The sequence below is a fragment of the Hippocampus zosterae genome, chromosome 2 (genome assembly GCF_025434085.1).
Source record: "Hippocampus zosterae strain Florida chromosome 2, ASM2543408v3, whole genome shotgun sequence".
NCBI lineage: Eukaryota > Metazoa > Chordata > Actinopteri > Syngnathiformes > Syngnathidae > Hippocampus > Hippocampus zosterae.
Window position 1 is genome coordinate 8,594,265 of NC_067452.1, and position 27,954 is coordinate 8,622,218.

Below are 27,954 nucleotides of genomic sequence, written 5' to 3' on the forward strand. Positions count from 1 at the left end.
CCGCCGCCTGCACACCTGTTACTCATTTTGTGAATGATTACTCTGCCTTTATTAGGACGTTCTGGCAGTCTACTCACTGCCGGAGAATTCCACGCCGCCCCAATACTCTCTCGCTCAAATTCCTATTCAGATTATTCGTTGCCTCTTAGCCTTGTGGCTGTTATTATGCGCCATTGTTCCTCTTGCGTATAAGATTTATATAATTGTCTAATCAGACCTTCCTTGCCATTTGTTTTCCGCAAACGTTTTCTGTTGTCCTTTTTATTTTTTCCCTGGTCCTTATTTTTGACCAGCGTTTTTTGTTATCCTCCCTGTCGGGTATTTTGTGTTCGTTATTAAAGACTCCTTTTGTTATCTGACAAAATCTCTTTTTGTGTCTGCCATTTCGGGGATCCACTTCCTTATTTTGTTGTGCACGAAGCGATCTTTCTATCGCTTCGGGCACAACGTGACATAACGACAGTATCAAATGATCCTAAGAGTAAAACAACTTGTAATGTCCAATTATTGTCGGTGTGTGATTTTTGTGAGTCTTTCAAGACGTTACCTTTGACTCATGTTAAAGATAACCCCCACAAGCTCAAACTAAATTTGTGTCTACTCACTAGAAGTTTCTCCAAACTTTGTTCCAAAAGGCTTCAACTCGGAGGAAGTGAAGCATGAGTCTTGTCTGTCTCCCGCAGGCATCTCCTCCCTCGCCTCGCTCCTGTCTCTCGCCTGGGTCTTGGCCTCCTACCATAAGCTGTTGCGGGACTCGCGTGATGACCAGCGCAGCATGAGCTACCGCGGGGCCCTGCTGCACCTCTTCTGGCGCCTCTTTACCATCTCGTCCCGCGTCCTCTCACTCGCCCTCTTTGCGTCGCTCTTTCACATCTACTTTGGCATCTTTGTGGTGGTCCACTGGTCCGCCATGGCCTTCTGGGTGGTGCACGGGGGCACCGATTTCTGCATGTCCAAGTGGGAGGAGGTGCTTTTCAACATGGTGGTGGGCATTGTCTACATCTTCTGCTGGTTTAACGTGAAGGAGGGCCAGACGCGACACAGAATGATTACGTACTACACGGTGGTGTTGGCTGAGAACACCATTCTCACTGGCCTGTGGTGAGTTCAAAACATGAACAAATGTGACAGCTTATCAACCTGGTCTCTTTGTGGCGATCAAGACATGAGCAGAACTCTGCCGATGTTGAAAATTCCATGCCCCGTGAAATCGTAGCGGCACTTTGATGTGTATGTTGTTTCCTTGTAACGTTTCCTGCTCGTGACAACTCACATAAATTGGTGAAGTCGTGTCGACCAGATTGTGCCCATTCCATGGACACAGGACACTTTGCTTTTCATATCATCTGATTTACATGTTGCATTCCGGGGAATAGGCACATTGTTTGTCAAGCAGTTGACAAAGGACGCTCTTTAGACTGAATGGAGTCAGTTCTGCTAGTCAGAGTCCAAAAAAGTCACATGCCTGCTTCAACCACAACATGTTAAATACTGAACCTGCAGCCCATGTGACCACGTGACATCATACTGTTTGTCCTGCATCTGTTTTAAACAATACGAATTACTGTACATCAAATCTAAAATATGCATAATGGTGCCGGGCATGGTGATGGACTGGTTATCACGTCCGCCTCACAGTGCAGCGGTGCAGGGTTCAATTCTGATTCCGGCCTCCCTGTGTGGAGTTTGCATGTTCTCCCTGTGCCTGCGTGGGATTTCCTCCTAGATTCCGAAAATGTGCGTGGCAGGTTAGTGGAACGCTCAAAACGTGTGAGTGTGAATGCGGATGTCTTGTTCGTCTATGTGTGTCCTGCGATTGGCTGGCAACCAGTTTAGGGTATAGTTCGCCAACTGCCTGATGACAGCTGGTATCGGCTCCAGCACCACCCCGCGACCCTCTTGAGCAGAAGCGGATTAAAAAAATGGATGGACGTATCGGAAGCAGCACAGGCAAGGTGTGCTCCACTTTATTACCCAAAGTCAGCTCACCTGTGACTTGATAACAAGTGGTGTCGAGGTGATGAGGCAGGCAAGAGATGATAGTCGCACACTAGGTGTCATTTAACCAAACGCAAGCGTGTAAAATACGGCTTGAGTCAAGATTTTAAAGGATTGCGGTGGCAATACAAAATACACCCAAATGATTGACCTACATCAAGGAAGTACTAACATGACTGTGCCCACACGCAGGTACACCTACAGGGACCCCGTGCTGACCGACTCATACGCCGTCCCGGCGTTATGCGGCGTCTACCTGACGTTTGCTGGCGGCGTTCTGGTCATGCTGTTGTACTACGGCTTCCTGCACCCTGCCACTGCCCACCTCCACCCGAGCCCCGCCTCCTCCTGCTGCGCCCAGCTGCTTTGGGGTCTTCCCCTTCCCCCCTCTGCACCTCCAACCGCCCCACCTACACCTGCACATATGACCAAGTCCCAGACAGAAGAGGATGTGGCTGAGACGTGTCTTCCCGTCTTCCAGGTGAGGTCGGTGCCCCCCACTTCCAAGCCCGAGGGCCCACTTATAAAGATCGACATGCCCAGGAAACGTTACCCGGCGTGGGATGCCCACTACGTAGACAGGCGCCTGCGAAGAACTATAAACATCCTGCAGTACATCACGCCGGCCGCAGTGGGCATCCGCTACCGCGATGGACCGCTGCTGTACGAACTTCTACAGTACGAGTCTTCGCTTTGACACGCACACAGCAAATGAGTGCGCACGCAACACACACTGTGAAGAGACATGTTGGTGTTCATGGATGGTCACATTCAGAGAGGAATAAGAAACGCACACGTCACACTTGGTATAAGCACAGAGACACTCAAGCAATCTGTCATGTTTCAATGCACACACCCTCATAAAAACACACACATTCCTTGCAAGCACTTCCAACCTGCAAGTCCCCTCGCCATGACTTAACAAGCTGCCTCAGTGGGAGTCCATTGAGAAACCCTCCCCTCTTTTTTCCACGTGTCAGTTTCAGAAACATGAACATATTCACGCCAGATTGATTTGTTCCCCACTGTTATACTATTGTATCACACACAAATTCACAAGTACCTCTACAAAGATGAGACAGTGAAAAAAAAGCAATGTAAATTAATGTCAACCTGGGTTGTTGCAGGGATTAACGCCCTTTCTGTCCAAGCAACCAAAACCTAGCTACTGTCATTCAAAAAAGGATGTGTAAAAAAATAATCATATGGCTTTCAAAAAATCAGAGTTCCATAGACTAGACTGTAATTTGAGCCAAAGCTCAAATTTCCTGCCAATGAATGTGTATGATGGGCAATCACAAACTGGATAGGAAGAGAGAAAATTTGATGTTTATCCTCCCTGTTATCCTTAGAGGAGGCATCTTAAGACAACAGGGGCCCTCTTTTCGTCCCCAGGGTCAAGTCTAGCGCAAAGCGGAATTTAACTGTTTGCATGGTTAGAGTTTTCTTTCTTTTGGAAGGGTGCATTCGCGCCGTTGTGGGAGGCAACAAAGCCGACTTGATTGCCATCCAAAGGAAGCCTCATTCCTTTTAAATTCAGAGCACAAGAAGCGCATGGTCTACATGATGGAAGGACTCGCTGGAGCCCAACCATGAGAGCGACGCGTGCAAAGTACATTAAAAATGTCCGCAAGATCTCTACTTGCGGATTATATAAAGTTTAGGTGTCAAAGTCAAAATTTCAAATTGTCATGTATATCACAATGCCAGTCATTATTCTTGACTTCTGATTTTAAAACTAGATCATCTCAGATCAATTTGTTGTGCGCTGTGTATGTCATATTTGGAAGGGATTAAACATTTATACGGTTTCCCAAAATTTATAACGGCCCTCCAATGGAAACGGTAACTACAATGTGGCCCGTGACAAAAATGAGTTTGACACCCCTGATATAAAGTGTGTCGCTATTGGAGACCGCCTTCTACCCCGATCGTGTATCCATATTTGACAAAACCATAGTTGTGTCCCGGTCAGGAATGTGCTTTTATGAAATATATTTAAGATAATAATCATTTGTTCAATTAATTTCTACAATGATTCAGAGGGATTGACACACACAATGTTCTTTGCTTTTATCTGGTCTAAATTGTTGTCTGCTTTCTTCTCCCTCCAAATTGTCAAGCGCGTGTGGAAGAAAATGCCTTCAACCAACTGGGCCCCCCAAGCAAGGCACAAAACGGCTTTCCAAATTCTCAAAGATGCTAAGCTAGACTTACCCTATCACAAAAATGTAGACAGGCCAATTTGTACGGCAAGTGCATGTGCACCTGTCTACGAAAACAGGGCCCGATGTCTGAAATAAGGTGAAACACATAATATGGAGTTCAAGCAAATATATTCAACAAATGCCAGATCATGACCAAAAGGAAATTTCAACAAGAGCAAATGTAAGCCTATTTATGTAATTGTTCTTCTCTTGACGCATGAGAGTACCCACTCATCGAAAGCCACCTACAGATAAGCTGTGCTTTTTTAATTCCAAGCTGTTACATTGGCAGGAGAAAACATGTGTACAGAGCCTTAGTCATCTCTTGAGCACACGTGGTCAGTGCGCAAAGCCGCATGAGCACGTCATGATGACCGCAAACAGGGAGTCTTTGAATTAAGGGGTGGTACTGGTTAGGGAGTGTTTTTGGAATCAAAACTTTTTTTTTTTTTTTAACGTGATGCAACGTGAAGAATACATACTGACTGACATTATTATTTTTGCTGTCACGGGAACAGGCACACAAAAGAGCTCAAATGAGAGTCAAAAATGAAAATACAATGTTGACGTTAAACCTGAAGCTACTTTTTGTTTACATTGACTAAAACTGACCAAATGTACTGCATACTGGTGGTCTTAGAACCAAAAACTAAGATTTAAATAACGTTGCTACTGAACAACTATTTGGGGTTCAGAACTCAATGTTTTAAATCTTTGGGAAAATTCAAATTCCCTCCAATACAAATTACTGTCGTATTGTATTTTGGCCAAAGTTTTTGTTATTGTTTTCAATGACTCATGAGAGTGATGTTATACAGTACATGTTATGCACTTTTCTTTCATTCTTAGTTACGTTTGCACTGGGCTTCACCTGCCTTATTAATTTATGTTGCCAAATATGGTCATGTGCTCTATCGGGGCGACGCCATAGAAAAGGTACAGTTGAGATTGCAACTCATTTTAAGTATACACACTACCAATGAATTATTTCATACCACTTTCTGTGGTGCTACAGTTCATTTGCTGCCAACAGACGAGTAGATTAGTCAGTGTGAAGATGCAATCGAGGCATACAGTATGTTCGCATGCAGATATGTGAGAAAAACACACACACACATACAAGCGTCATCAAGGTGCAAAAGGGCAGATTGTCACTTTGGATTTTATGGTGCAACTCGAGTACTGCCTTCAGTTAGTGGCCATTAGGCTGCAGCCACACACACCATTGCTATGCAACTCTCTCCTTGAAGGGAGATGTGCTTAGTTAACGCGCTCACAACAGTTTTGTCCTGTAGAGCAGGGTGCTAATTTGTTTGTGCATGCGGTGAAAAGTAGTGTAAGAACAACATGGGACGTATCCCATCCTCACTACTTGAACACACAAACGCATACAGTGACCCCTTGACTCCTTTACAGTTTGGGAAAAGATTCTATTGGTGCTATCAAGTAAAGATTGCTAGGTTATATCGTCATGGTTACAGTCACACGGCGAATTCAGCAAAATACTGTCTGTGCTCTGAGCTCCACATTTAAGTAGCAACACTCTCTGAAGTGGATGTGGACATTTTTCGAAGGGAAACTCCAGGGGGCGCTGTCTCAATCGGGATTTGTTTGTGTGCTAACCCAACATAGTGTGCCATAAAAAAAAAAAACTGCCCCGAATTCATGTGTCCGAGTGAGTATGGATTAACTGTAGTGTTTTGTTGGTGCTATATTCACATACTAAGCAACCGCCCGAACAACCACTCTGCCACATCAAGATAGCTCCAGCTAATCAGGTGTTTCATAGCCAAATCAGGTCAAACACAACCAAAACGTACTGTTAGTTTTCCGCTTTAATTTAAGAGGTTTCTTTACCGTTCATGAAGGGCAGCCTTTTTGTGCAGAGAATATCACATTTACAAGTGTTTGCAAAACTGACAAAGACACTTGACACAGTCTCGGCTTGAGAACCTGACTGTTGAAGATCATTCTGTTTGTCCTCCAAAAATACGTTTCGACTCACTATTCATCCACACTGTGAAGCGCCACATCCATTTTGTAACTTGTGGCAAAAAGTGTGTCGCGCTTCAAGCACTCTATACCTCACATCATCAGTAAACTGCGGTGACCCAGTTCCACTGGCAGCTAAACATGTCCGTGACACAGGATGCAGTACAAGCTGCAGGTGACGATGGTCCGATCCTTTCGTGCGCCACACGTTTCTATTCGCATCCTTCTGATATAAACTGACGTTACGTTCTTCTGCCCAAAGAGTCTGATTCCAGAGGGTTTACTCCTGTATTTTTATTCAGGTCAGAAAAACACCAAACCGCCGCGAGGCAATTGTAACATTTCTGACACGGGTCGCCGATATTGAGGATAATATGAAGTCAAGCTCTTGATTGTAGATTTTAACAATGATCTACAACTTTTCTCTAGCATAATTCATTCCGGTTGTCTTTTGGTCCTCCGGATATTAAAGTAAAAGTAAAAATAAATAAATAAATCAAATGTTTGTAATTCTTAAATGGGTAAAAGGCCATCATTTAGGGCAAGCGCTGAAATACAAGCGCCGCCATCGTGGTGGCTTTTTAAAGTCAAAAACTGTCAATGTCTTAATACTTCTGATCGACGGTAAGCGTCCTGCTTTGCATGTGTGGTGCTCAGACTTGATTGTAGCCTCAGGTATCTCCTCATCGCTTCTGTTTAGCTACAGGCGACTCTGCATCACTGTACGTGTAAAAGGTCCCTCCGTTTCAGTGCGGTGTTTCTTCCCTGTTGTATGGCTTCGCATTCGCAGCTATGCAAGATCACGCCTGCACAGCTTCTGGGCACCCTTGCTTTTCATATCAGTTGTTTGCCTTTTTTTTTAATCATGCGGTGCAAAGGAGGGTACATTTGTGTTACTTGTTTGCATTTGGAACCACTGACCGATTCTTTAAATTAGTTGGGAAGGGGTTAAAAAAAAGTGAAAGGTAACTTTGGGGGGGAAAAAAATTGGGATCCCCGCCTGCAGAATGTGCATCCCATCATGAAGAAACAGAACTTTTTGTGCTTTTACGTACTTAAATGTTCCACGATCAGGGTTTGCAAAGCATATGATGCCTATGTGAGGCTATGTTTGCGTGTATCGCATTTTATGAAGGTACATTTCAAAAAAGAAAGATTGTTCCATAATTGTGAAAGTATCATCGCCTACTATAGTTGCATCAGGTGAAAAATGATTTGATTTTAGGCTGAGGGAGGGCGGGCCTAATGCTTTTCTACCGTGGTCTTGAGCTGGAAATTAAATAGCTGTAGAAACTGTGCTAAATATGTGCTAAAGTAGCTTTTGAGTTCTTGTGCCATTTTGATTGTAAATAGCTATTTTGCGTGTACTCATCAGTTTCCTCAAGATTGGCCGAGTTGATTTATAGATTGCTCATTCCGAGGCTAGTAAGTGTTCTCTATAAATATCCAGAATGTACGGGGAGAAAAGAAAAATACAATACAGTAGAGGTGTTTTTGTAGGAGTCTGTGCCAACGTGTTGTCCTAAATAGAAGCACAATGATTGATGAGACGAGTCTCAGAACACACACGCTTACGTTTTGGGAAGGCTTCTGCCAAGGTGGCGATCGGATTACTCATTCACATGCAATGAAATAAAAGCATTTGAATCGATTGTACCCCCAGTTGGAGCACGCAAAGAAGCTGGATGTTGATTCAATTACCGGCAACGCGGCTACAGCGTCAGAGCTTGCTTTGCATGAAACATAAAAATTGCTTGTTTGAGGTTTGTCCCAACTTTGAAGCAAATCAATTTTCATGGAAGGGTTAAATATGAGATTTTATTTATCACATTATGCGTGGAGAAGGAAGTTGAGTGAGGGGTACAGTCATCAGCCATGTTAAATGTCGGTGCACCTCACAATTATCCAGGAACCAACCTGTCTTCGGGGAGAAAAAAAATATCCAAACTCACACCAAATGTCTCAGTGGAAACACAAGCACGCATTGTGTATGGCTGGTTTCTTTCTATACTGTGTCTACAATATTATCAAATCATTCTGGGAAAGAGTTGAATATTTTTCACAGCTCAGCTGTGGCCAGTATTGCAAATTATTTTTTTTACAATACCTCCTGAAAATAAAAGTCTATTTATCTGCAAAGATTTACAGTGACGTACAGAACCACGTGATGACACGTCGAATAATGTAAAAGACAGAAACTATTTGTTTGGATTTTAAAACAAAAGTATGTATGTCAGTCTTGTTTGATATACAGTACTTCCCTTTTGTTACACTGTATTGTTTGTTGTGTCTGCAATGGAGAAAAAATATATATATCTGAAATAAAGAATTATGAATTAATTTTCCAAATGTTTGCCATATTTTCCTTTCCTTTGAAGTAATCTTAAACATAAACCTTTCAGGAATTGTATTCACACATACACACACAAAATCTTATCATTACGAGAATCTCTTTTAGGCCTGAAATCGCCTTCCAACCCACCAAGAAAAAAAATAAAATAAAAATATTTAAAACATGTATGGTAGCATAAGACAAAAATCTGACATCACGGAAGAGAATTGAAAATGAAAGGCCAGAGACAGGTTCAAAGCTGCCACACCTGACCCATGACGCAATCCCATTTTACCAAACCAGCACCATGTTCAGTCCCCAACTACCGTTTAGGATGGCAATCTCAGAAAAAAAAGACAACTAGAAAGTCATTCATTCATTCATCTTCCGAGCCGCTTGATCCTCACTAGGGTCGCGGGGGGTGCTGGAGCCTATCCCAGCTGTCTTTGGGCAGTAGGCGGGGGACACCCTGAATCGGTTGCCAGCCAATCGCAGGGCACACAGAAACGAACACCCATTCGCACTCACACTCACACCTAGGGACAATTTAGAGTGTTGAATCAGCCTGCCACGCATGTTTTTGGAATGTGGGAGGAAACCGGAGCACCCGGAGAAAACCCACGCAGGCCCGGGGAGAACATGCAAACTCCACACAGGGAGGCCGGAGCTGGAATCGAACCCGGTACCTCTGCACTGTGAAGCCGACGTGCTAACCACTGGACTACCGGGCCGCCTCTAGAAAGTCATGCTTTTTACATATAGTAATGCTATAAGAAGTGTAATTTAATTTGTTGGGTCTGACCCGCATGTTACAAACACCATAGAGTGGACAACAAAGCAACATTCCAACTTAAAAAGCACTGCAAACAAAGCCACTATGTCACATGGAATTAGGACACGTCACATGACATTTTTTCCTGCTAAAGGTACACTGATATTATCCTTAACACGGGCCTAAATTAGATCCCTGAGAAACTCTATTTGAGTGTAGTTTTGCATAGAAAATAATATTCCCCAAATCACCATTTTGTCCAGTAGGTTCTACTTCGGCGTCCTGCTGCTTTTTATTGTGCAAAACGGCATCTCTCATGCCACAGTCATTTCATTCATATATGAATGCATACAGCACGTGATGGACTTTCAGGTTTGCCTGCAATACCTCAATGCGTTGCACAAGTCAGCCATCGTCACCCTTTGCTGACTAAAACTAGTATGACAGCCCCCCCCCCAAAAAAAAGGGTGAGCAATAGGTGAATTAACCTAGCAAGAAACATCCATCCATACATTATCAGAATTGTTTTTTCTCACAAGGGTCCCGGACGCGTTGTTCCTATTCTGGAATTTTTACATAACACTTTAAATGAAAAAAAAAAAAACAAGCCTCTCTTTGGATTATTGACAACCTCATCATTTATGCCCTTTTGCGTGTTGTATCCACGCCCTTCTTCTGGAAAGCCCGTTTGGCAAGATTGTGACATTTGGGTAGGAGATAATTAGAGACATTAGGTCTGTCTTAAAAGAGAAAAGAAGAAACAGAGCTGCATTCGGAACATGAAGACTGGTTGAAAACTTGCTTCTACAGCAGAGTCAAAATGTCAGCCAGCAGAGGTTCGCCACCATCGTTTGACAGGTCTCCTCAATCGGGATCCTCAAGTAACAGTGCACAACTCCAGAAATAGTATGACTTGATCTCAATGGATTTGTCTCGTCTACCACGGTGGCTAAAGTGCGTGAGCAGGCAAAGCTTGAAGGAAGTTACTCCAGCAGGGACTCCTCTTCATCATTGCCGTGTTCAACTTCAAGTCTCCGAAAGGCTTGGGGAGCTGATGGCCGAAAGCAGCGGGCCAGTCGCTTGAACAGAACTGTGCAAAAACAAATTGCAGGGCATTTCACTTCCCCGTGCTTTGCAAAGTATGCAATCATGACGCTGTTAGCGTGGAGATTTCCCTTACCGGGCATTATAGCGAGCACGATCAGGATACCCATCGCCAGACCGGCGATCACCAGCACATCCTGGCCGCATTCACCCACGAGCATGCACCGAGCCTCGGCCAGGCTACCGTTGTTGGGCTGCGGGGGCACAGCTAGAAGGTGGCACATGAGCGGGTAAATGTCCACGCTCTGCAAACTCTTCAGTCGGTATCCACTGCGGAAGCTGGGCCCCATTGCCGCCATGAAGGGGTGCATGCTGGGTAGGGAGTTGTCATAGCCGTGATCGCCCACTGAGGGAGGAAACAAAAAGATTAGCTTCGCCACGTCAAGTTTCTCGCGCCACATTTGGAATCATGACGTACGTCTCGGCAGTTTGTCCCCTCGCTGTATTATAGTCCATCCCTCATCAGCAATCAGTATGATGGGCTGGACACGTTCGTTGTTGCGGTAGTGCAAACTATCTGGTATAGCCTCTTTTAAATATGCGGTCATGTGGGCGTGGCACTTCTCAAGCAGCGCAAAGACAGCCTTTGGCTCTAGAACAGCACACGAGAACAGGGCGCGCCGTGTCGGCATAATGCTTTGCTCCGTGTCATCGCACACAACAAGTGGCTACGTACCGTTGTTTGGGATGAGGGCTGCCACAGGAGTGACCTCCACCAGCGTATAGTTGTCGGGATCTAAACAGTCATCCAGTCGGATGAGGCGATCGGCCGAGCACTGAGCCATGCCGTGGTCACTGGTCACCAGGATATTCACGCGGCCCCACAGCCCGGTCCGATTCAGTTCAGATATCAGCAGGCCGATGTCGTCGTCGACCTGGGAGAGGAAGCACAGCACAATTTCATTCCGTGTGAAAAATATCGAGCAGCCATCCATTATTATCCTACAATTCGGTCACGTGACCTGGACTGGTCATGAGTTAGCAGAACGGCCGAGGACACACATTTGCGCTACTCACAAGTGGCTGAAAGGTAACATTTCAGGATGAACCTTACTTATGCTGGAACTTTGACAGTAGGGCTGGACCATTTATGGTTCTGGGATCAAGTCATGATCTTGGACAACGTGATTTCACCATCATCCAAGGTGCGCTCTTTTTAAACCTAGCCAATCAGCTCTGAGCTCAATAAAAAAAAAAGTGTTGACCCCCCTTTCCGCCGGCCCATCCTGCCTCAGTCTCAAAATTCAAACGATTACGGTACATCTTTTATCCAAAAATGAATTTATCTGAGCTTAAGGGACTACATGTTTTATCTGTTAAATCGATTTCATTTCAGAACAAAAGAAATCAGCCGTGTTCACATGAAAATGCTAAATTGAATGGAAATATGATCCTTTTTCATCATTTCACCCACTCAGAAATATTTCCGTTCTGATTTTCACACTCGCCACTACTGTGAAGGGATTCAAGTAATAGCACCATATGAATTTCGGGCCATATCGCGAAGCCATCAGCCTCCGTTTGAAGCGGCTAAGTTTCTGATTAAAAATATGGAAATAAAAATATTTACAAACAATTGCACATTTATGTACAAGGAACGTTTCCGTTCGTACAAAATTGAATACTTTTTATGGATACATGTGTGACATACACCATTATAGTTGTATCACAGTGTCATATTGACAGATGTATGGTGGCAAGCCCTAGGTCTGTCTTTCTTGAACCATTAAAAAAAAAAATCTTGAAAAAGGATTCCCTCACTCTCACAGCCTCTATTTGAACAGGAAGAGCGTTTTATGGTTTTGATGGTTTGGCGGAATTTTCCGTTATGTTTGAAAATCTACTGTACACGGAGAATATTGCGCCCAAGTCTTGAAATGCAATGAAACGCAATTCAACCTTTTCCTAAAATCTCTCGGCCCTACTTTACAGGTGCACCTAATTTGATTCTTGAAGTAGATTTCGGTTAGTCCTCCAATTTCACGCAAAAGCCAAATATCTGACACTTGTGTGAGTAGTGCAATTTTCTCAAGGATATATTGTTAGATTCTTTCCTCAATCAATGTTCCACGACTAAGTAAGGAAATTAAGAAAGATTCTTACTTCCTTCAGCACTTTGCCAATGGCCGAGGTATTTTCAGGTCCAAATATGTGTCCTGATCGATCTGGCTCCTCCCAGTAGAGAGCTGCAAACATCACTCCTTCTTCCTGGAATGAGAAAAGGTCTCCACGTTAAATCCAACTCGCCAAACTGCCACATGAAGAATTCCCTCGAAGGAGAAAGTAGGACAGGTTGCCGGCTACCTTCTCACTTCCCAGCATCCAATTTGTCACACTGTCCAAACGCTCCCGGAAGGTCACATTACTGCTGTAAGGCAAGAAGTGCGTGGGCGTATGGTTGTGGATGGCCAAGTCAGAGCCAGGCCACATGGCTACCCCCGTCCTGTAGCCTGCTTGATTTGCTGAGAGCCAGATAGGTGTCGCCTCATTCCACCACATTGGATCGCGAGTTTTGCCAGCGTGGAAGTACTTGTGGCTGATTGGGTCGTACATTTGGCTGGCTAGGATCCCGTGAGACTCCGCGTAGAGTCCCGTCACCTGGAGGCGGGTCGGCAAAACGATTGCTCATGAACTCGACTACAATTTCAAAGTCAAAAACATATAGGGTGTGAACATTACACATATGGCGACCAAAATTTTGTCATGGTACTACCGGTAACAATGGCAATAAAAATCACAATTGACAATCACGTTTATTCGTTGATTTCAAAACGTAGTATTTGTTCAACTACCAAAACTCAACTTCACATTAAAAAAAAACAACAACCACAAAATACATTTGTAACCACATAATAAAATAACAGCAATTAAAATAAATATAAATATAAGAAATATAGGATGTATAATTGACGGCCATTGAAAGAAATATGCAATGTACATTTTCGAATAAATCGGTAATCTTTGCATCTGCCAAAAATCGGGATCGGCCTCCAAACAATCCATAACACATTTTTAAGAATGTCACACTTGACGGGTAGGCAGGCATTCCGTGGGTTGGAAACAAACAAAAAGTCTTACTTGTATAATATGTTCCCTCTCAGGTGCCACCCGTGGCTAGCTGTACATCTCAGATCTATTTTCAAATCTTCGTATTGGGTTTTAAGGTTCTTACTAGCTTTGTGCCACCTTACGGACTTGAACTTTTTTTGTTTTTTTACCTGGTGAGGCTTTCGAAGGCTTCTGCTTCTGGCCTTTTAATAATTCTTAGAATGAAAACCAAAACCTGAGCGTTAGGCAGCTGCACGTTACTATCTATAGCCCGTGCGTGTGAAAAAGTCTTCCTGCGGACCTGTGAACTGTTCAGAAAGTTCGGATTTTTAAAAGCAAACTCCAGACATCCATTTGTATGTATTGGCTTTTAAGTTCATTATCAATGCATTCGGTTTGCCTTCTATAAACTTGTACCAATTATTGATATATTCACCCAAATCCGGTGTTTGTCGCATTTGCCGAGTCTATGCTTGTATTACTTTCAAACCGTCACTACGCATTCATTTTTGACATGGTGATTCATATTCAGATTGGCTCACCAGGCTGTAATGGTTGGGAAAGGTCTTTGTGACAAACACGTTGGTGAGTTGCTCCACCAGGACTCCTTGCCTGTACAGACGTGTCAGGTTGTGCATCGGGAACCTCTGCAGGTAGTCTGCTCTGAAGCCATCAAACGATACAAGCAGCAGCGGCGGCGGAGGATGCTGCTGCTGACACGTTCCAGTAACCAGAGGCCAAAAACCATACAGGAGGTCAAGCTGTACGAGTATTCTCAGGAGCATGCTGAAACAAAAAGAATATATACTGTATGTACAGAGCAAGTTTTGCTTTACAACAGAGGATCACTGCTTTGGCGGCGATGGAAAGTGAACATCCGCTATTCGCAGGGGACGGCTACACGAAAATCTGCTAAAAGTAACGCCCGCCCAAAAAGGTTTGCACCATGTTATAGATGCGGAAAGAACTTTTTCCATTTCCCCCTACTTCAACGTACTTCCTTGACGGTAAGTTTAGTGTCGTCCAAACCCAATCACAGGTTATGAGAAATTGGAGCCAATCACGTCATTTGCAGAGAAGCGATGTCGGGTGAAAAAATAAATCTCTTTCTTTAATTTTAAGCAGGGGCTGTGACAACGTCAGGATATAGCGATTGGCTTACTTCTGCAATAAATTTAGCGTCGTCTCAAATTGGTTCATTAACAATTTAAGACCATCCTTATGTCTTTCAGGGTTACTACAGTGGACAATATATCAGGTAAAAAGGTCACAGGGTGTCTGCAAGAGTCCAGAAGAATTTCTGATATTTTTAGATTTTAGTTTGTTCATTTAAGATGGGATAGTTTATTGGACATAACAATGGTATCATGTTGTGAGACTTCTATTCATGCTAAGAGATGAGCACAGTTGAGACAATTTGGATGTGCTTTAGTCTTTTTTTCAAACGCACATGCCAAATCTGATTGGGAGTCGGTATAAGGGCAGACACTCAAATTCAAATGTCTAAGACTTGGGTGCAAAAAAACCCCCAAACAACAACAACAACAAAAGGGTGCAAAAACAATATTTTGAAATTAGACAAGGCTTTGGCCAAAGCACAAAATCAGAGAAGAGGTATGTTTTCCCCATAAATAAAAGAGAACAGGTTCCCAAGAAAAATGTGAATAGGTGAAATTGCAAATGCTTAATCAACCACAAATATACGGGGGTTCACTGTAACCTAAATTTAAATGCAAGTTAGCCTTTTGTCAAGTATGTCTATAGCCTACCAAATAGCAGTTGCAAAGTCATAGCATAGCTGCAGAAAATATTCGTGTACACAACACTTCAAGGCCTTTTGTGAAACACATGAAAACAGTAATTATGGCGCTAACTGCGAGTGCTTCATTGTTCCGCGTGATGACTTCTCCGCCAGCAAAGTTATGAAAGGAAGAAGTAGAACAACAAAATATAGGAGCTGCTGGAAAGGCAGCCACTCTCATGTCGCCATTTTGACGTCAAAGCTGCAGTAAGTCAAGTCAAGTCAGCTTTATTGTCAAATATGCTCTATGCATAACACACAGCAGAAATGATAAGTGAAAGTGCCTATGGAGAGGAAGATTTCCGATCCGCTTGATCCTCACTAGGGTCGCGGGGTGGTGCTGGAGCCTAGCCCAGCTGTCTTCGGGCAGTAGGCAGGGGACACCCTGAACCGGTTACCAACCAATCGCAGGACACAAAGAGACGGACAACTATCGGCCCGGGAAAACATGCAAACTCCACGCAGGGAGGCCAGAGCTGGGATTGAACCATGTACCTCTGCGCTGTGAGGTCGACGCGCTAATCACTGGACCACCGGGGCACCGCGGAGAGGAAGATTCATTCATTCATCTTCTGAGCCGCTTGATCCTCACTAGGGTCGCGGGGGGTGCTGGAGCCTATCCCAGCTGTCTCCGGGCAGTAGGCGGGGGACACCCTGAATCGGTTGCCAGCCAATCGCAGGGCACACAGAAACGAACAACCACTCACACTCACACTCACACCTAGGGACAATTTAGAGTGTTCAATCAGCCTGCCACGCAAGTTTTTGGAATGTGGGAGGAAACCGCAGCACCCGGAGAAAACCCACGTAGGCCAGGGGAGAACATGCAAACTCCACACAGGGAGGCCGGAGCTGGAATCGAACCCGGTACTTCTGCACTGTGAAGCCGACATGCTAACCACTGGACTACCGGGCCACCTGGAGAGGAAGATATTAATCTAAAATATAGTATATAAATAATAAATAAATAAATAAATAAATATATAGTTTCACAGACGTGCGAATACCAACAAATCTGCACGTGAATTTTGTTCCAAATTGATGCAGCGTTAGAAGCTGTCAAAAAAGGGGTGGGATGAGGGTGATGGGGACCACCACTTCTACTAAACTTTTCTAGATATGCAAATATGAAAATTAATTTCCAGCTAAAATAAACCCAGGGGTTCTCTTTCGACCATCGTAAAGAAAAGATGAATTAGAGTCAGAATCAAAAATTGTTTTCTCCACTTTCTGCTTTGTGTCCAAGTCTGAATTGTGAACGTATCACATGAACATGACCGTTAAGTATGCAGGGTCAGCTAACTGAAGATTGCTCTTGTTTTACTTTTAAATGTGGAGATGGCGCTCAGTTGCTGCTCAGTCAAGGGGCCGACCTATTCAAGTGGGATACAGGGCCACAGGCCACCCCAAAACCTAAAATCAAACAAAACAAAAAAAATCCTCTGCCATATGTCTTTTCACCTTTATCAGAAGACCTTGCCGTAGGAACTATAGTTTAAAAAAAATTAAATACTGAAACAATGTATTATTTCCTGTTTGATCGATTGGTTTCACCGTGTTTGGATTAATTAAAGTAAGACAATATCAAAATGGGATTTTCGTCCTTCTATTTTTGTGTTTGCAGTTCTAGGAGGAAAACGTTTGGACAACCTTAGGAGAAGCGACTGCCCCAATCACGAAGATGTTACTTCAATGATCACTTTCGACTACATCGGATATTATTCTTCCCGTTAATCATTCACTCCATTTGTGCAAACATCACTTACTAAAATTACAATTTAACACAAACGCGTGCATTTTTAAAGGCGCGATCATAGCTCTTTCATATTCCATTCAGCCCAAGAAAAGCTCAAGACAGCCTTTAGTTGGAACTTGCCATTCAAACAACCTCGGTGCCGGTTATTAGCGATGACACCTTACGTGGGGGCTCCGCATATTTACCTTGCAGATTTAAAACTCGGTCCAACGCAAAAAAAGCGCTCAATGTTTGCCTTGTGACGTTCAGTTTGGACGGCGGCGTTTCCTGAAAAAAGGACCAAAAAGTCACTGCACTTACTTCCGGTAAAACCTTTCAGAATAAATAATGTATTATCTGCGTGTATGCGCACGCGCGTGAGCATGCGTGTGCGCGTGCGTGTGCGTGTTCGTGTGCGTGTGTGCGTACGTGCGCGTGTGTGTGTACGTGCGCGTGTGTACGTGTGTGCGTGTGTTTACGTGCGCGTGTGTGTGCGCGTGTGCGTGTGCGTGTGTTCGTGTGCGTGCGTGCGTGCGTGCGTGTGCGTGTGCGTGCGCGCGCGCGTGTGTGCGTGCGTGCGTGTGCGTGTGTGTGTGTGTGTGTGTGCGTGCGTGCGCGCGCGTGTGTACGTGTGCGCGTGTGCGCGTGTGCGTGTTTGTTTTAAGGCACTGCAGGCATGGTTTTCGTCAGGAGAGGTCACTAAAAACGGATGTGTCAAATAATGAACTGTAGTTCCAAAACAACTGGCCGAAGTGTTTCAGTGCTTCACAAAAATTTGCACGTCACTACAAATGATCCTTCATCAAATAAGATGGAAATGTCCTAATTTGGGAGCTTGCTTGCTGAATTTGGGTATTGCACTTATAATTCTAAACTTAATGGGAAGCCGGCTTCAATGTAAAAATTCATTGTGGTGTTTGGAGATGAGTATTTCGTAGTTTGTTCCTATGTCGTTGATGTGAATGTCCCCCCCCCCCCCCCCCCCAAAAAAACAGATCATCAGGTTTGTCGATTTAGGTTCATACAATTTGTAAAGATTATTTTACTTTGTTAACTGTTTTGTTAAGCGCTTTGTTACAGCTGCAGCTGTTGTGAAAGCACAATATAAATCAGGATGCATTGTATTGTAAAACTGCTTTCTCCTTCAAGGATAACTGTTTTTCTCAGTTGGCACTACCTGTCTACGTTTGAGTCCAAAGTCCGGGATGATACGTGATACTGTCGGTATATTGTTGCCATCACACTCTCACTTGATTGCACACGTTGACAGACTTGGGGCAACCTGTTTTGCGTCCGCGTCCTTCAGTATGGATCCTTCTGAGGAACATGTGTATGAGAACCCAGAGATCATCTACCAGAACCATCTACCAGGTATATATGAGATGCCTTCCGATGAACCCTCAAGCCAAACAGCAGAGTACCAAAACACTGGATGGGCCTTTGGAGGAATCCCGAACCCCCCTTTATTTCCAGCACCCCCTCTTCCTAGCAAGGAATGTTGCGAAAATTCTTCTTCTTCATGTTCATCTTCACATGCTGACAACGAAGAGAACAAGGACAACACCTGCTGTAGTGAGGCAAAGACGGAAGCTGTAGAGAGTAGCCATCAGTCACACGGGGGGAGTGCATCCCCAATGATGGAGGTGGACTATGGGAACTTGGTACGCAAAGCCTCATCATCATCATCATCATCATCATCATCATCTTCATCTGGATCTGAGCAAGGGGGACCCAACTTGAACCCAGAGCCCGAAAAGGATAAAACAAAAGTCACCCTCTTTGCTAAGGTAGGTATGAGGAGGATTTTTGTTACTTGTTTCGGACACTGGCAGTGGAGTGGTGGCTGAGCGGCATGGAACTGATTCTCACTCAAGGACTTATTGTAGGTGTTAATGCTTTTGTGCAACACCCGCAACAGAAAATGGATGAAGGGATGTTAACGTATCCAAAGTTTGGAAAATAGGTATATGCATTGCACACTGTATGAATTTACTGCTCAGATTAGAGTATCTTATAACACTACATTTTTGTACCACTTTACAATTAGGGTACATTTACAAAGAAAGGGTTTATAAGTAAGTGAGTAATCCCACAATAGCATAAACACACGGTTGTAACTGTGCAAGTCTCCGAAAATACCAAATGCAAGAAAACTCCACCCATGGACACTGTTAGATTGCGCTTTGTGCTTGACATGTGCTAGGCACAAAACATAGGGCCTTTATGGCTAAACCACTACCATTTCAAACAAAGGGGCACATCCCATTCCTTCCTCTTTACCCTATCATTTTATGCGGGCTGCTTGGCATACAAGAGGACATTCTCAGATGATTTATTGAAGTTGATAAAGTTGTAAAATATTGATTGACCAACAAGTTACGTATCATGTTTCATGAATCCTAAATAAGTGGTACCAACCATCAAGACCCCTGTCAGCACGAAAGATGATGCTTATTATTATGAATGTATCTCGCACGCAGGGTTAGTTGTTGAAGCAGTTGTTTACAATTACAGCGAAGCTTTTGGAATATTTCAATTCTGTTATGCTTAAGAAATTGAATGAATATTAATGACAGCAATAATTTAATGTCATGAAGTGCAGTGCTACACCACAGCAAACTACTAATAAACATATTAAAACGTGTCCACATAAACAACCCTCTGACAGCAACAATTAAAACAAATTAGCTGAATTATTTTTTGTATGTTTAATGTTTAATGCCGGACTTCTATTGGATCTCGTGAAATTGTGCAAATGGCCCCTTAAACGTCAAATCATTGTTTTGTAGTTAATCTTGTACCCGTTAAGACATCTTCACATCGACTGGCAGTGCATGTGTTTCTCATCGTAGCGAGTTGCTATGAGTCCAAATATAACTTGAACTGGTGAGAATGTTCTGTCTCAGATAGGCAGGTTCCTGTCCAGCAGACATGAGAGCCATGTGATCACTCACTAACAAGGTTAACTGCTCACTAGGCTCACACTAAAGTCCAAACACACCGCAGTATACTGGGCTTATAAATCTCACACTTTGAACACTCCAGTGTTGTAAATTAAAGTAATATAATGGGAGGTTACATTGCACAAGAGTGAAGGTGACTGTTGTTGTTGTTGCACGACAGGTTGCAAAAGACAATGTGCTAAGGTCAAAGCACTATGGACCAAAAATGATGCCTGTTGTGTGGCTGAACCGTAGGTGAGTCTGATGAGGAGTTATTTCACTATGTTGGAGAGTCAATTGCTCGTCTTTTGGTGCTTGAGGCCCACATTGAACCAACCCGGGGGCTCTATTTTTGACCGATACGTCATGCCCCGCTGCTGAGCCTATGGGTACAAACTGAACACCTCTCGCGATGTCTCACGCACGCACGCACGCACGCTCACACACACACACACACACACACACACACACACGCACACACACACACACACACACACACACACACACACACACACACACACACACACACATCACTGCCAGTCATCAGCTGACTGTGACGGAGCTACGATAGCGCCCAGGAGGACGTGGAGTAAAACCCGCAAACACAAATACACACTTGTGGAGAGGAGGCGCACAAGCAGTGTTTTTGTGTGTGTGTGTCTGACTATGACAGATATTGCAGTGGAAGAAGATAAGGACCCAGACATCGAACTGTTCGTCAAGGTGGGGTATTGATAAGTGTGTGTGCAGCACTGCAAATACAGAGATAATGTAGGCTCTGTACATGTTTTTGTTGTGTTGATTTCGCCCCTGTGTGAAACTGACACCCACATGCATGGATAGTCACTCTCTAGCCCTCTCACTGAATTATCAGCGCAGCCCTTTGCTTGTAGAGCGCTGCAGCTTTAAATTGCCTTGGGTTCGACTTATCAAGGTTTAGTAAGTGTTCATTTTCTGCCTTCCGACAAACGAATAATGATCCTTAGCTCTTTACTACAACTGAAAAATGATTAAACAGCATCAGACCCATGTCACCTTGCACCATGTTTCTTTCAAGGATCTTTTCTTCTGGCAACAAATGACGTACACTTGCACAAACTGAGGAAATCAAATACAGGAAACATTGTTTTGACATTGTATTAAGCGACGCAAGGTTGCAAATTTTTTAATTGAGTATAGTGCAGGGCCGTTAAATAGTAGCCAGACCATCTGTAACAGCTCTTGATCTGGATCTCATTGGATTGTGTACCTTGCGGTGTGGTTGTTGGGTTTTGCCTTTTATGTGCAAGTTTCATCACTACCCACAAGAGTTATATGTCATTCTGTTTGTAGATAAAATTCTGTGAATTCTATACAATACACTGTAGTTAATACTTTGAGTGAAAATCAAAAAAGGAATCAATGTTGTCAGGTTCAGGCCAAAAAAAAAGCAAATCCTCACTAAAAGAAAACCACAGAAAAAAAGTGGAAGCTCTTGTTGAGCAGTCAGGCAACTAATGGAAGCAATGTGGATTATTCATGTTGGGTTTAGGCTCGTATTACGTGTCGTGTTGCATGCGCAAGCACGCGCGTGCACGCCCGCATACACACACACACATGCACACTCGTACACACTAACCAATTTCCCTTGTACTTAAAATGGCACTGATTATTATTTTTTTTTAAATCCCAGATGAGTTGTCTGTGCTACATCAGTGTATCGGAGGAAAAAAAAGACACTCCCTGAATTTTGTTTTTCACCTACTGTAAAATCCCAATTTTGTGTATGTGTTTGTGCACAGGCTGGGAGTGATGGAGAGAGCATTGGAAATTGTCCATTCTCACAACGACTTTTCATGGTCCTCTGGCTGAAAGGTGTGGTCTTCAATGTCACCACAGTTGACCTCAAAAGGTAGTCGTCATGATGACACACTATCAATCTGTATCACAGAATAAATACAATCTAATCTACAATACAATCTAAATATTGCATATTTGTAAATGGTGCTACTGTGGTCGAGTGCCAGTGCAAGCCTCGTTTTGCCTATTTGGCAATTTGGCAGATGGCTTTGGGCCATGGTGAGCATTTTAGCAGACTAAGGGTGAGTGAGTCCTTTGACATGCAGCCAAGGCGCACCCGAAAGTCGACTAAACTTTACGCATACCGGAACCACTTCTAACTATCAGCGCAGGTAGTGTTGTACAATTCTGGTGTTTTTGATCAGGGAGGGCACAGGTACACACGGAAATGAACGGGTTACAAGGTGCCCCCTTCATAAATCTGTGAACAAATTTACTTTTTTTTTTTAATTTACGTACTGTTTTTTAAGAGGACCCCAAGAAGACAAACAATACCTAAGTGCACAGCTAATGGGGAGCCGAACGAAAAAACAAAAGAAAACAAAAACAAAAAATCTGCCCCTGGAAGTCGGCTTGCAGTTCCTTTTTAAATGTACTTGCGTGTTTTGATATCTGTATGAACTCAAAAGCAAATCAGCTTCCGGTTCTGCCATGTCAAGGACTGTGCCTCTCATGCGCCGATGATAGCGGAAATGAGAGGAGCGGCTTTGAGCTTACACCCACTATGGCAGCAAGCACCAAGTTCTAACTGTGCCAAGCAAAATACACGATTGAATTTATCAACATTATTCATATTAGTAATATTTAGATCATTTTCGATAAAATCAGGCAAATAATTGGCCTTTCCAGTGCCTTTATGAACCACGTTACTTAATATATCCCAGAGAGCTTTAGTCTTATTTTTATTATTCATATATTTAGTTGAATGACAGGGTCCGGCGGATGACTGGTTAGCGCGTCGGCTTCACAGTGCAGAGGTGCAGGTTTCGAGTCCGGCTGCAGTCTTACTGTGTGGAGTTTACATGTTTTCCTTGTGCCTGGGTGGGTTTTCTCCGGGTACTACGGTTTCCTCCCACATTCCAAAAACATGCATGGCAGGCTGATTGAACACTCTAAGTCAGGGGTGCCCATTAGGTAGATCCTGATCTACCGGTAGATCTAAGACAGGTCCCAAGTAGATCCGAGGAGTGTTGAGAAAAACAAACAAACAAACAAACAAACAAACAACCATTTGTGTGTCTTTGTACATGTTAGTAATATATTTTTGTGTTAATATACACTGCACCCTAATCATCTTATCAGTCTCATTTTCACCCCAAAAAATATTGAAAAAATAAATAAATTGTGTGTGTGTACGTGTGTGTGTGTGTGTGTGTGTGTGTGTGTGTGTGTGCCGGTAATGGTAGATCCCGGGAGGTTAGTTGATCGAAAAGTAGATCTTCAATCCAAAAAGTTTGGGCACCCCTGCTCTAAGTTGTCCCTCTGTGTGAGTGTGAGCGCGGATGGTTGTTCGTTTCTGTGTGCCCTGCGATTGGCTGTCGACCAATTCAGGATTTCCCCCGCCTACTGCCCGAACATGGCTGATACAGGCGCCAGCACGCCCCGCGACCCTAATGAGGATGAAGTGGATCACCAAATGGATGGATGGATAGTTGAATTAATTCCCCATAAACAAGTAGTATTTTTATTTTATTATTCCCTCTCAGATCAAGTGGTTAGATACTTTGTAAACATCAAACCTAATCAAGCAAAAACCATTCCTTGGATAAATAGCGATATAGGCATTAATAGTATTGAAAAGAGGCGTCTCGGTGGTCCAGTGGTTCGCGCATTGACCTCAAAGTGCAGAGATCGTGGGTTCGCCTTCCGGGGTGGCGTTTGCATGTTCTACGTGTCCCTGCGTGGGTTTTCTTCGAGTACTTCGGTTTCCTTCCACATTCCAAGCACATGCATGGCAGGCTGATTGAACACTCAGAAATTGTCCCTAGGTGTAAGTGTGAGCGCGGATGGTTGTTTGTCTCTCTGTGCCCTGCGATTGGCTGGCAACTGATTCAGGGTGTCCCCCGCCTTCTGCCCAAAGACAGCTGGGATAGGCTCCAGCAACCTCCGCGACCCTTGTGAGGACAAAGCGAATCGGAAAATTGATGGATAGTATTGAAAGAAATTCTCACTAAAGACAGTACGACAAATGCAATAAATACACCGGGATGTAGGATGTTGATACTCCCTCCTACTAAACCTATTGGTTATTTGTAATTCTCTTTTTTTTCCTCTTTATTTTTTTGATGGTGTGATTTTTTTTGTGTTTTTTTCCCCCCCCACCGGTTACTGGATTATACTGAATGTTATTTTCATGCATATTTGAAATTAAAAAAAACATATACATACTCTATGTTGAATATTTTACACAATAATATATCATTGTGGTCATTGGTAGTTTGGACCCCAAAATCCAGGAGAGCTTAATGTAATGACAAAAATGAAAACAACATAAACCTCATGATTAAGAACACGGTGGAAAGGAAATGTCTCCTTTCTCATTAGGAAACCGGCTGACCTTCACAACCTGGCCCCAGGGACACACCCACCCTTTCTTACATTCCAGGATGAGGTGCTGACTGATGTCAATAAAATAGAGGAGTATTTGGAGGAAATGCTGACCCCACCCAAGTAGGTCTTGCACGTGTGCGCGCTCACACACACACACACACACACACACAGACACACACACACACATACACGCCCGCACACACACGCGCACGGACACACACGCGCACACACACACGTGCGCACACACACACACACACACACACACACACACTCAAAATAAAGCTGGACTCTTGGGTGAAAAATGGCTCAAGTAACACCATCCTCTTCTTTAGGTATCCAAAACTTGCAGTGAAGAACCGTCAGTCCAACACAGCGGGAAACGATGTGTTTGCCAAGTTCTCAGCTTACATTAAAAACGCAAGTCCAAACAAGAATAAGGGTAAATCGAAGCAGTGAGGTCCTTCCATCTTGTTATCCCTCCCCTTCTGTTTTCTTTCGACCTTGTACCGTGTGATTACTTTCAGCATTAGAACAGAGTCTCAACAAGGCTCTGGTAAAACTGGACGAGTACCTGTTGAGCCCGCTACCCAACGAGGGTCACCTAGTCGATGGAGAATCTACACGCAAATACCTGGACGGTGATGAGCTGACGCTAGCTGACTGCAACCTCCTTCCCAAACTTCATGTTGTCAAGGTATTTTGTGGTGATGCACCTTCCTTGGTTGCCGCGTTGACGGCTGACCATCGTACTTCAACTAATTTACAGGTCGTGGCGAAGAAATACCGCAATTATGACATCCCATCCCAGTATAGAGGCGTGTGGCGCTACCTCGACAACGCTTACAGGAGAGATGAATTCACCAACACGTGTGCAGCCGATGTGGAAATTGAGCTAGCCTATAAGGACGTTGCTAAAACACTTGGGAAACGAGCTGCCTAAATCTGTCATAGTGTTTAAAAATGAAAAAAAAAAAAGATTAATTGTGCATCGAACATGTTCCATTGTTGGGATTAACTTTTAACTGCGTCTAAAAACAGATGAACTTGCAAGTCTGATACCATGTTATTTCTTGGATGAAAATGTGTTAAATTCTTGGTTTCCCAAGATCAAATCAATCGAGACATGGCTAGATTATTTTTGTGAATGAACCCATTATTTCGGGGATTGTTAAGGTTGTTTTATAATTTAGCAAGATGGAACCGTGAGTATTAAATGAGAACATGCTTGGGCCAATGTAGCCTTAATTTTCACGAGGAACACTTTGTTCAGGGTATTTTGTTTCTTGGTTTTCAGATGGAATGACTTCCACTTGGAAAATCCCAATCTACACTTTGATAGTTGACATACTTGGCTGTAACGGCCACCTCTAAGTTTGCATTTAAACGAATAAATCGGTGAAACATTTACACTACCCAAATAAACAAGTAGTTTTAGTGTGTGCTCTCACCGCATCAGATTTTATTTCTTTGTTTCTGGCAGGACATAAAAGTTCCCTCTTTCTGTCGTACATCAAATTATTATAAATTGATACATGAATGTAAATTTCGCATGTCTTAACCTCTGTGTGACAACAGTAACACAAATGACTGTAGCTAAATGCTTGTAAATCCTTTTTCATTAAAACTGCAGAGTGCAATGTGTGTCTCCTATTTCAACAACGCATTAAGGTATTTTGTCAAAGAGTTTGTTGGTTGTTGTTTTGCACTGGAAACGGTGTCGCCTAGTTATAATAATAATTTAAAAAATAATAATAATAATAATACATTTTATTTATAAGCGCATTTCAAGACACCCAAGGACACTTTACAATAACAAAAAACACAAAACAATACGGGTTGAGCAGCGGCAGCCAAAACATGCCAGCGTTCACTCAACCCGGAGATGTGACCTACAATGTGACGATATATTCTGAAGTACAGTACCTATATGTTCTATTAAAAAAAAAAGTGAGCCTTGCCAATTTTTTGTTCATTGAAACTATTTCCCCCTCACAGTACATCACACTTTTCACCCTCTTTTTTTTAACCTTGCTGAAATTAGTCTAATATGAGGGGGCAGTCCTGTCTCATGCAAATTATCCCCCTGCAGCATCTCCACTGCGTGGTGTACCAATGCGAGAATGGCTTTTGCTACTGTAGGGGGGCCCACCTGCTGAGGCTGGAGTCCAACAAAATGAGCACAAACTTTATAGCACATGAGAGTTCCCATAAAGACAGGAAATAAATCATACTTTCACTCGTGAAATCAGCACTTTATCACAAAACCACCAAGAGACACTAGTTTGTTCATTTGTGCGCAGATCTGAACAAGTGGTACCTGCAATGGATACTTTTTCTGGCACAAATAGCCCTGCCGCCACCGGGTTGATTACTTAACTAAACTGTGCCATTTATGAAAAGCGAACACTTATAATGCTGTTAGCAAATACACATTTGTGTTTCAACCACTGCAGCTCTCGTTTGGTTTTGGATTTGACATGATAATGCTTGCTTCCATTTCATTTATGAGTTCCCTCATCACCTGAAGATGGTGACTGCTCGGGCAGCATCTCATTGTCAAGTTAATACAAGCCCAAATCAGGTGTGTTGGAGGTGGGAAACGTCTCAAACATGCGGGAGGACCCCAGTCTGACACCTGTGTCTTGGGCCCATGAGTATGCGCGGCAGATGTGCCTTTAAAACGAGTCAATTTCATCATTGTAAGAAATGCGGTAGAATATGTTTGGAATTCGAAATCCTTTTTTTTTTGCCATTGTGCCATCCAGCTCTTATTGTGATGCTGCATTAAAATATGCTGAAATACGGTTAAAAAAAGAAAATATTAAATAATCAGAATGGGCCTTAAGAATAAATGGGGCCAATATTGCGCATTCCTACCGAAGAGGCCAATGAAGCAAAAAAACAAAGTTGGCAAGATTCTCACTTTTATCTCAGAATTCTGACCTTAATATCAGACCCTCTTCCATACACTTTTATTGTCCTCATAATAGTAAACATTTTTCCACGAGAAACACTTTTTGGCCATACAATAGATGCAAAATATTGGTGCTGTCTAACAACGTATTTGTACACTAAACTCGTTAAGTCTAATTCTTTTAATAGCTGTCCGGGAAAAATCCATTTTTATTTGGGGCTTCCCATTGTTCTTTGCCTTCAAACGCGAGAGGGCCCACTTCCCCGCTCGGTGCAGGTTGTAGTCTGTTCCTGAACAGAAGGTGGCAGTGGAAACAAAGCATTCATTGAAATTCTCAGAGAGCGTCTCGTGTTTTTCGTCTCCGTGTTTTTGCTTCACAGATTGCACGCGTAATGCACATGATGCCAAATGTCCTCCGAATGTAACAACAGATAAAATATTTCAATAGAAAGCCATTATGTAAATATCAGGGAGTAAAAATCGCATTGTTGTCGGACGTCGTTTTACGCTTTATCGGGGGGTTAACACTTGCAGACGGTTCCTCCACTCGTTTTTTTTTGCTAGTGGGCAGAGCGAGCAAGGGAGGCTCGTGCGTGGTATCTGGAATTACAAGTCAGGCAGCCAATTCACGATTCCCTTCGCCCTTCTTTATGGATGCTTCGTTAATTCCCGATCGAGGCGCCTTGCAATGGACTTCCAACATTAATTGACACACGGGGT

At 43.4% G+C, this 27,954-nt stretch overlaps 4 protein-coding genes across 9 annotated transcripts in view; 3 read left to right on the forward strand and 1 right to left on the reverse strand.

Moving 5' to 3' along the window:
- Positions 1–25,957, forward strand: part of LOC127592389 (chloride intracellular channel protein 5-like) — a 98,060-nt gene extending 72,103 nt beyond the window's left edge. Inside the window, exons 1-7 of one of the 3 annotated variants that reach the window (XM_052053125.1) lie at positions 18,628–18,776; positions 20,113–20,186; positions 21,713–21,822; positions 24,315–24,440; positions 24,653–24,759; positions 24,845–25,014; positions 25,087–25,957. In XM_052053125.1, coding sequence (XP_051909085.1) covers positions 21,767–21,822; positions 24,315–24,440; positions 24,653–24,759; positions 24,845–25,014; positions 25,087–25,260 — 633 coding nt within the window. In that variant the 5' untranslated portion in view covers positions 18,628–18,776; positions 20,113–20,186; positions 21,713–21,766 and the 3' untranslated portion in view covers positions 25,261–25,957. Of the gene's footprint in view, positions 1–18,122; positions 18,777–20,112; positions 20,187–20,247; positions 20,655–21,712; positions 21,823–24,314; positions 24,441–24,652; positions 24,760–24,844; positions 25,015–25,086 lie in introns of those variants that run through there. The other 2 variants (XM_052053105.1, XM_052053114.1) reach the window with 2 other exon arrangements.
- The window catches only part of xkr6a (XK, Kell blood group complex subunit-related family, member 6a), a 109,350-nt gene that overhangs the window by 12,366 nt on the left and 69,030 nt on the right, over positions 1–27,954 (forward strand). The window contains exons 3-5 of one of the 3 annotated variants that reach the window (XR_007960083.1): positions 684–1,101; positions 2,191–3,424; positions 3,913–8,859. Coding sequence is in view for 1 of the 3 variants with exons in the window: in XM_052052777.1 (XP_051908737.1) it covers positions 684–1,101; positions 2,191–2,695 (923 nt within the window). In the remaining 2 variants the exon portion in view is untranslated. Of the gene's footprint in view, positions 1–683; positions 1,102–2,190; positions 8,860–27,954 lie in introns of those variants that run through there. The other 2 variants (XR_007960077.1, XM_052052777.1) reach the window with 2 other exon arrangements.
- On the reverse strand, positions 9,549–17,321 carry enpp4 (ectonucleotide pyrophosphatase/phosphodiesterase 4). Its single transcript, XM_052053052.1, has 8 exons — positions 17,196–17,321; positions 13,996–14,239; positions 12,710–13,003; positions 12,509–12,613; positions 11,082–11,280; positions 10,824–10,997; positions 10,482–10,751; positions 9,549–10,391 (listed from the first exon to the last, which is right to left on the reverse strand). Exons 2-8 carry the CDS (start codon positions 14,236–14,238, stop codon positions 10,285–10,287), a joined length of 1,392 nt encoding a protein of 463 aa, XP_051909012.1. The 5' UTR covers position 14,239; positions 17,196–17,321; the 3' UTR covers positions 9,549–10,284.
- mgat5 (alpha-1,6-mannosylglycoprotein 6-beta-N-acetylglucosaminyltransferase) overlaps positions 27,637–27,954 on the forward strand; it is a 77,468-nt gene continuing 77,150 nt past the window's right edge. The window contains exon 1 of one of the 2 annotated variants that reach the window (XM_052052639.1): positions 27,637–27,952. The gene's annotated coding sequence lies outside the window, so the exon portion shown is untranslated. The remainder of the gene's footprint in view (positions 27,953–27,954) is intronic. The other variant, XM_052052630.1, reaches the window with a different exon arrangement.

Bases quoted from the DNA above. Each gene is read 5' to 3' on its own strand.
- enpp4 (XM_052053052.1), bottom strand. From the start codon at position 14,238: ATGCTCCTGAGAATACTCGTACAGCTTGACCTCCTGTATGGTTTTTGG. The intron at 11,281-12,508 runs GTAAGAATCTTT...TTCCTCTCCCAG, and splicing joins TTGGCAAAGTGCTGAAGGAA to GTCGACGACGACATCGGCCT. The intron at 10,392-10,481 runs GTAAGGGAAATC...GTTTTTGCACAG, and splicing joins CGTGCTCGCTATAATGCCCG to TTCTGTTCAAGCGACTGGCC.